At 33.0% G+C, this 9804-nt stretch overlaps 1 protein-coding gene across 1 annotated transcript; it reads right to left on the reverse strand.

Annotated features, from left to right (window-relative positions):
- Positions 1-1673: 1673 nt before the first annotated feature.
- LOC133315550 (probable U3 small nucleolar RNA-associated protein 11) lies at positions 1674-8333 on the reverse strand. Its single transcript, XM_061517192.1, has 9 exons — positions 8277-8333; positions 5923-6023; positions 5759-5849; positions 5562-5653; positions 5383-5476; positions 5203-5282; positions 3457-3540; positions 2146-2245; positions 1674-2055 (listed from the first exon to the last, which is right to left on the reverse strand). Exons 2-9 carry the CDS (start codon positions 5976-5978, stop codon positions 1963-1965), a joined length of 690 nt encoding a protein of 229 aa, XP_061373176.1. The 5' UTR covers positions 5979-6023; positions 8277-8333; the 3' UTR covers positions 1674-1962.
- Positions 8334-9804: the final 1471 nt, after the last annotated feature.

Genomic DNA, 9804 nt, shown 5'->3' on the forward strand with positions numbered 1-9804 from the left:
TGAAGAAGGACAATTAGTTTATTTCAAGTTTTTGTTATTAGTTATGAGAAAACACATACCTTTATGCTTTATGCTTTGATAGTTAATTAGTATGTTTTAGAATGTTGTTAAGTTTAAGAACATGTTTAATACTTGATGGAGAGGTTTTGATGTCAAACATATTGTTTCATGTTGATATTTAATCATAGATTGTGTTACATTGTGTTGAAATCCTTTGTTATAGTGTGCTAAAATGCCCAGAAAGAGCGTTGAAGCGCGCTGACCTGGTTCCAAATTTTGTCTTTTCACCTATGAGTACATCACTAAACCATTTATATAACTTGAGGCCAAGCTAATGATCCTTAGATCAATTTAACCCCCAATTCCTCACGTTCTGAGTAGTTAACTATCATAATTCATAACTCTCATTAACGTTCATTTACGTTGACGTCGCGTTTGAGTACCATGATAAGCAAATGCATCAGGCACATGTGATATTACAACTACACATAATCACATTATAGTGTAACATACTATGAATCAAAATTAAACCATTAGAGCGGGTTAATGGTGAGAGTATTGAATAGTTTGCATCGAGTTATATAGATTCAATCTTCACTATTATCATTGTTTAAAATAATTCACGATTAAAGAGTAACTAAATTAATAATAATTAAAAAAGAAGTTACTATTTTAGAATTGGGCCATTTGACTACCGAAAGATTAGAAATATAGAAATAGAGACAAAAAGATTTTGAATGTACTTATATACAATGAATATTTTTGTATATTAAAAAAAATCACATGTCAAATATGATATTCTCATGGATTAGAGTTATAATCAGAATTCAAATGTGTAGCTGTTTTCCAAATATAACACTTTTCATTACTTAAGCATGAAGAGAAATTTGAAATGCTGGATAAGAGAGTCTCATAATTTAAGCATTATAATTTTAAGCTTCTTGCTTATTTAATTTGGAATGTAACATTTCATGCTCATTTGCCCTTAGTGTTATCTTATGCTGAATGAAAGTACTAATTGTTGCAATTCAAGTTCATTGGGAGAGTCTAACCTATACCACTAGCTTATTGAGTATATTCAATGTAAACGAGTCCGTAACGGAATTTTTTTTCTCACATCGCAATCTCAATTTTATTTGCGGCTAGTCTTTTTTTGTTTTTTTGTTTTTTTTTTGGTAAATGCGGCTAGTCTTTTACCTTTGCTATTAATTGAGACTTTAAAAAATAATGATTTTTAGATAAATTTCAAAACTAATATTAAGTATGTTTTACAATTTTTTTCATATTCTAAAATACTCAAATCGATATCATAATATTCAAGATTAATTGCCGGCTGACACTATAAATTGCAGAGAAGAAAAACATTATAAAAAAACTCGTTCATTATTATTTATTACTACTAAGATGTTCATTTATATTAAAATAGATTAAAGTGTAACACATTTCATGTTGAAATAAATGAGTATAAATTTTCACAATAGAGAGAAGTGCAGTGTAAATTTGAATATATTTCAGGAAAGAAATATGATATACTCAAAAAATATAAAAAATAAAAATTCTAATAAGAAGCTAATTAGAGGTCTTGGAATCATGTTTAGAGCCTTTGAAGCAACATGGTTCTGGTAGTCTGGTATATTACAAGAATATTAGAGTAGTACCACGATACAGCCTGAATATGAACTTGAATTCAATTTACCTGTAAAACTCTGCAAAGTCTAGTTGCAGAACATCGAAAGAATTGGAAAGGATACTCAACGGAGAGAATAAAATGGTTACATGATCAATATAATTCCCAAAAAGAAAGCTACAGATATTGGCATCAGTAGTGATCCCACTTGCTTCATGTAAGACATGTAAATTCTCCACCTACATTCTCAACCCTGAAGTATTTAATTGTTATGCTAAATAGTAAATAACAAAAAGAATAAAAAAAGCAGCTCAAAGTATTATTTATTAAGTCTTTCAACGTTTTCTTTCAGCACGCCACTTGTATACTGGTTTAGTAGTTGGACAGACTATCTCATCCTCCCGTAGTTTGCGCTTCTTGCCCTTTTTCTGTTGATAGATGAAATATCCTTTCTGAGCATTCTACATATATTAAGACTCAAAACAGAATCACAATAAGGAAGTGGAAAATGTCAATACCTGCAACTCCTTCTGCATTGCCATATCCATGTAGATTTTCTCTAGCTGGTTGAGTCTATTCTTCCTTGCTTCCAACTCTCTGTAAGAACGATCAATTTTCCTGTGCATGAAAGAAAGTAAATTTCTAGCAATCCGACTTGGTCACAGAAATCAGGACAGGTAAGAACAAATAGAAGTAACAAAAGTAATATAGATGACGAGAAATACATCAATACATTATAAAACGAGTAAAGCCAGCTTTCCTTGTGCAATATTACAACAGATTCAACCCAACATGAAATGCTGCAATAGGGCCAAATAGCAGACAACTGATTGCAATTAATCTGATCATAATCGTTGTCACCACTCCTTTTTTTATCTCTCTCTTTTTTGGACTAAAGTTTTAATCATCCCTTCTGAAATAAAACTCCAGTTCTCAAAACTTCAAGGTTCCATGGAATGTGGGTTGTCAATAAAAAATGCAACAATAGGATACATGCAAACACATAACATTAAACACACCAATCATGACCACATCCCCAAACCTTATTTTCCAATGGGGGTGGGTGCTTTTGAGGCTTCATAGCAAAGGTCATAGTCTTATTTCTGAATTGATATCCCAGATGGAACTTTATTGAAGGAGCTCTGTTTTCTTTGCCAAAGAAATTCATTTATACTCCCCATTAAACCCTGGCTAACGAGAGTAGGGATAAGGATAATCCTTGTACTCGGCCTCATTCTTGTATATTTGTAAAGAGGTTGTTTCTCGGATTTGAACATGTGACCTTTCAGTCACGAAGGAGCAATTCAACCCAAGCTCGTCCCCTCACACGAGAGCCCATTAGGCATGAAGGGTGGATAATGCACAGGTCTACCTACCTGTGCTAAAAAATTCCAGAAGAGAAAGTGGGGAGCAGTGAAGATCGAACCCGTGACACCGAAGCTCTGATACCATGTAAAGAACCAATTCAACCCAAAAGCTTAAGCTGGTGGGTGAGGGCTTTTTAATGGTTTATACTATTTCTCAAACAGTGTTAACCGACCATTCCCATGAACCCACAGGCCGAGATACCAATGAAAAAAATGCTAAGACTAATACTCCAACACATTACTTTTCAAAACATCCTAATACTGTTAGCATTCATTGCAATTAAGATGTTTAATAAAATTAACAAGCTTAAAGTGCATTAAAGAGAACAAAGAATTATTTGGTACAACAGATCCCAGAAAAGCTTCAGTGGTGAAATTTTATTTAACATAATGTTTAATCTCATAGAGACAAAATGAGAAAGGAATCAACCTAAGTCTTTAGAATCAGATTTAGGGTTGTACCTCTTAATGTTATCAGGAATATCGTCAGAAGTAAGTGGAATTTGACTTCTTGGATATTGTGATTGTAACTCTTTAGCCTCTTCCCTGTATATGTATGGGCAATGATTAAAAAGCTATTCATTCAGAATAAATTTAAGTAATGAGAATAAAATCTACAATTATGCACACACAATGTAACACTATAAAGAAGAAAGAAGAAGGGGAAAGGCAGAAGAGGTGGAATAATAACATCTCAATCAATAAATTGAAAGTTGCATTATCTCCCAGAAAAAATAAAGAGTTTATCAAATGAAGGAACCTTATAACATTACTACATCTTAAATAGCATTTGCACATTGATTTGAAGCCTAAAAATTTAAAAAAAAAAAATATTGAAAAGAAAAAAAGAATTTGCAAAGCAACCACTTGAAACCGCACACCAAATCCTTTCTATCAGAGCCATAATGACCTAAGTCTCGGAAACAAATAGTAACCATAGGCTTGATAAATGATGGTACTATCGCCCCCTAAATTAGTCCAAAGTTTGTTCTTTTTACTTGTTTTATAATTTCCGATGCCCTGTTCACATTTAACAACATCATCTCCTACTTTTGATCCTCAACCAGCATCAACATCCTAATCAAGTTCATAGGCTTAAGTATAAACTACATTATACATTTGAATTAGGAGATGAGTAAAGTTCTCAAAACATTTACAACAACCAGTGGTCGAATTTGAGCACTGAAATCTTCCATCCTGTGGCATAACAATAAAAAAGTAAAAGTAAAACTATAAAGAGACAAGGTTAAAACAACACATACAAAATTAAGCACATTGGTGGTACAAGAAATCTGATTACTTAAATAAATGTAGACTGAGTTCCTTGTACAATCCAATGACTAGGTACAGAGAAAAAATTACAGAGTTCCTCGATGCTCTAGAAAATTACACCGCAACTATAACAGAAAAGACTTCAGAAAAGACCCAAACAGAACCAGCCACTTTCCTCCAAACTACTGAAACACTCCTATCAGTGGCTTCACTCCTTAGAAAGATAATTCTAGCTTGCCTCCTCTACTCTCCAGGTAACCAACTTATATTCTCCACCTTCCTTCTACACCTCACCTCCACCTATAAAGCACCCACATTTCAAAAATCCCAACATGTCGTGTCCGACACTCTCCGACGCTCTGACACTCCCCGACACTTCAACGCACGTTATAGAAACTCAAAAAAAGTTCAAAGGTTGCGTTACGTTTTTATTTCTAACTATTAGACTCGTTGCATTACTATTACCATTTTATTGAATTTAATATAAATATTTGCGATATATTATGTTTCTTTGCAAAATTAATTAGTATTATAAGTTTAGCTTTTTTTTGTTAAATTATTGAATATTAAATATAATATACGCAACATAAATTAAAAATATTATTCAATATCAAAATGTGTCCTAACGTGTCAAAATCTAACATTTTTTAAAATTAACGTGTCGGAGTGTCGTGTCGTATCGTGTCTCGTGTCCCATGTCGGTATCGGTGTTACATAGACCTCCACTACCTCCTATTTGCTCTTCCCCATACATTGCTTGCCACGTAGGATTCCTTCTAACTAACTCCCTTTCCTTTCCCTTCCCCCCATTCTGTTATCAATGTTGGGTGTACACAAACTTAGGCCCATCACACACCAATCTAAGATAATATATCCATAAAAAAATTAATCCATGCTTATTATAGAATGGTATCCTAGAAAGTTTTGAGCTCAAACCTGTCCTCAGCAAAGAAAATATGCCTGTTTGAGCGCTGATCATCAATAGAGTGCAGCGTGGCAGTTAGTTTCTCAATTTTCTGCAAGGAAGATCGAAACATTCAAAAGTAAACCTACAATAATATAATTTATGCATAAAACCCCAATAAAACAAGAGAGCAATTTAATGCGTGAGTTCACCTTTCTCTCACTTTGAGCCTTTTGAAGAACATATCCTATATCCTGGGTCTTCATGAGCATAAGTTCTTCTTGGGTGTACTTGTTTGCTTCACTCCTACACAAGTAACCCCAGCAAGTCAACACAATTGAACAAGACAAAAATCACACAGAAAAAATCAAAAAGGATAGCAAGTTGTTACTCTGGTCTATGAACTCCATCAACGGTTTTTGCTCTGAACATTTTAAAGTAAAACTCATCTTGGTTTCTATTTGCTGCTTTTTCCCTTAGTCTCTGTAGGACAAACACACACAAAAAAAAGTTAAAAAACAAGAACAATTTAGAAGTGCAGAGAAGAATCAGAAGTTGAAGGAAGGCGAAAGCGCAAAACTAACTTACCCTTAAAGCATCCTCTTTCTGGTGGAATGCTTTTGCACGCTGAACATAGTCTTTGTGCTTTTCAAGAAATCCAAATTTTTTCCTCGAGGACCTAATGAAAAACCAAAAATTGAATCAGACCCATGATTTTATATCAGTTGGGTGTGAGGAAAGACAAGACTCACGGTTGAGCACGCTCTTTGTGAGCCCTCCTGGGAATGGCATTCCTCAGAGACGACATTTCGTAGCACACAGATTGACGAAAGGACTACGTTGTTGTTTGCAACTTTGGGAAAAGAAAGAAAGAACAAAATTAGGGTTAGCGCAATTTAACCTAGGGCTTAAATGATAGTTTGAAAAGGGAAAAGAAAAAAACAATCCAATTCCAGTAACCCAATATCACTAATCACTAGGTGAGGACCAAAACAAATAGCGCTGACCCAACACAACAGAATGTGTAATGCCCCGTGTCGACCTGATTCATTACCCTCTATTATATCAAGAACAGTGAATAAAATAAATAAGTTAACATAAACTATGCTAAAATCCATAAATCATTGAACATTTCCCAGCATGATTCAAGCCTGCAATGATATTTCAGCATAAACAGCAACGTTCTCTCCAACACACAGAACTTATCCGATTAGTCTGATTTTATTTTCTATGTTATAGAGGGTGTTCTAAGCTTTCTATTGATATATCATTTATATATTTTGGAGTTCTATAGCTCTAGTTAGGCACATATTACCATTACTGTCCAACAGACTAGTTTTTTTTTTTGGAAACATCAGACTAGTTTTTTAGCAAAACAGCCATGTTCCTAAGGGAATTGGGGACAACGAACTGAACCAAAAATCCTGAAATTCTGATATCTTATAGAAGGCTTCTCAAGCTTTCCAATGATATACAGTTCGCACAAATCGGATTGGTACATCGCAAGATATGCAGACATTAAAAACAGAGTTCCTGTTAACAGGACAGCAACTTTGCGAGAAGACTAGGAATGGAACTCTTGTCCATAAATTCCCATATTTTCCAGATTTGAAGTTCTATTAATTAGCATTACATGGCTGTAAGTTTCACTCGATTTGGATCATTATATATTGAGTAATGCTACAATTACTATGGTACATCAGCAATATTCCTAGACAACAATCCTACTCATTTGTGATTATCACAAATATTATCAACTTGATAGCTTCCCGAAAAGGTCAAGTTTTACATAATCACATCTTCATTTTAAATTTAGATTTTGCCTCTTAATCCTATACTAACATGTATTTACTACATGACTCCTACATTAGAGGTATAAAGATCCAACATTAAGACTATTACTACTGAGATCTTTCTGTTCTATCATTTTAAACCAAATTGAATGGGTTACCTACTACATAATGCTCACAGCCATGTACATGAATCAATGCTATATAAGTTAAATCCTTAAATCAGCCACATAACAGTAATTGATCATATTAATCCACATACCATTGCCAACGTATTCCACTTATAGGTTAAATGAATATAATTACAAATAACATTCAATAGTGCATACACTTACTTCCATACATATCAGTTTACATGGACGCCACCGATCCTAAAATTCATGTGGTTGTTAACTTGTCATCATCATAACTTTCTGTACATAATCCAAAGAATCTACATGTATGTCCTATGACAAGATGTACTTCAAAGTATACATATGGTTCAAGTTTCATCACCAAAAGTACATCTTTATCAAGCTTTCTATCCTATTTACATGAAACTCCAAGATTCTACCCAAGATAACCCCTCACAGCCCTGCACCCATCAATATATATATATATATATATATATATATATATATATATATATATAAATAAATAAATAAAATTACACAGACCAGCCCTTAAACATCCATACATAACTAAAATCCACAATCATTATCAATTACCCATATCCTTCTCCATATCATTACATAATCAATAGAATGAGAAGTTCCTATAAATTCTCTAAGTTTCTACGTTACAAAGTACTAATCAGCTTATCGTAACTCAAAATTACTCATAACCAGCCCCTGTGTATATCAAAACATAGCATAATTTTAAAAATCATTCAAGGAAAAGTCAAGTGTATCAGTTCTAATATCTATGCAACTTCCAAAATCAACCACGCACACTTTATATCAAACAAGGGGTTCATAACACAATTCCAATTTCATTTCACATAACTCACCATTCACCATGCTTATTCAACAATTCACATACATGCCTCGGTACATACATGCGTTTTACCCACTCCAGCCATCAAAATTAATGAATAAAGTTAATAACAAAAGAAAACAAATGAACCTGCACCTCTTCGGCCAGTACATAAATTCCGCTAATTTATCATTCTTCTATTAATTACGTCCTAAAACTCAACATTGAATGTCTGTACATGCAACTTAATATTTTAAACCAAAATAGAATCGTAAGAAATACCGAAATTAAGGGTAAATCAGAGTAAAGCGAGCTCCTTAAACACACAACAAAGAAACAAAAAAGAGTTCCATGGTTTATACCTTGCCGCAGCGGAGAGTGAGTGAGGTTAGGTTGGAGAAAAAATTCGGCTATCAATGAAGAATGGGTTTTGGGTATTTTAATACTTTAAGTTAATCATAATGAATTGAATGGATAAAATTGCCCTTGAGAAAGGAGTAGAATATTTTTAATCTTAAGGGCAGATTTGGAAATTCGATATAAATACAACCATAATAATTTATATGAAAATTATATTCTTATGTTACATGAGATTTATCTCTCATATTACACTCACATAAAAAGATGTGCCCTTCTTTTTCTTCTTTTTTCTTTTTTTAAAAATTGATGGATCCCATCTTATTTATCTCACAACATAAGATAACTTCTCTCATACTACATGAGAGAAGTAAAGCCCTAATTTATAATTGAGTTTTATACTTCTCATCAGCGGCGGACGCACTTGCGGACATGAAAACTTTGATTTTAGTTTTTTTTTTTCTTCTTCTTCTTCTTTGTTGGAGGTCCTTATTTATTTTTTTGGTTCAATATTTATATTAGTCATTGTTAATTTTGCAATGCAGATGTTAAATACCTTTTTTGTGTTGAGATTAAATGTCAATAATTCTTATGGCAGATTACTATTTTTCACGTAGTAACTGAAGAGATAGGATGACTTGATTTTTTGAGTTTGCACAGTTTAATCACTCAACTCAATAATAATTGGACATAGCTTCACTAGTAACCTTTAATTTATGGGAAAGTGTTTGTCCTTTTAAATGACATAACTTGTGCCATTTCACTCTCACAAAAAGGTGAAACCCACACCTTTATTTTTTTTTTGTCCACTCTCTCCCCATTATCTATCTCTTTCTCTCACTTAAAATGACACAATTTTACATCCTTTAAAATGACACACATTTTTCCCTTAATTTATACATCATCTTTTACTAGTTTATGTTTTTATCAGTCTAGAATTGCTATTCACCTTATATGTTTTTCCTACATTAATAAGTCAACTCTTCCATATAAAAGTTATATCAAAAAGAAATTTAGGAGCACCCCCGCCGGCCGCCACTAAATGTGCGAACATGAATTCTTTTTTCTGGGTCCGCCACTGCTTCTCATGTTAGAAATTTTCCTACACGCCCTTTGATTTTCATGCTGATATGGATCTCATATATGACTCTCTCTAATATATGAATCTCATAGGACATGAGAAATTGATCTCATATAACATGAGAAGTATAAAACTCTTTATAATTATATGTATTCAGATCCACACATGTGAGTATACCTAATTTGGGACGTAGGTGCATGCAACAACTCACATGTTATATATTACTGAGTCTGAGTGATTTAGAGAGAGCGAAAAAATATATATCAAAAAATGAGTTAAAATATATAATTTAAGATTTTTTACAAGTTAAATAGGCTGGGTCGATTCATTCCATTTTGTCATTATTTTTGTGTGTGAGATTAATATGCATTTGATTGAACTTAACCTTCAGGGTGTTTAGTAGTAGATAAATTTTTTTTTTTTTTAAAAAGTGACTTTGTTATTTTTATTTT

The sequence above is a fragment of the Gastrolobium bilobum genome, unplaced genomic scaffold (genome assembly GCF_033153095.1).
Source record: "Gastrolobium bilobum isolate Gb01-03AN ecotype WA unplaced genomic scaffold, APGP_CSIRO_Gbil_v1 utg5429, whole genome shotgun sequence".
Classification (NCBI taxonomy): Eukaryota; Viridiplantae; Streptophyta; class Magnoliopsida; order Fabales; family Fabaceae; genus Gastrolobium; species Gastrolobium bilobum.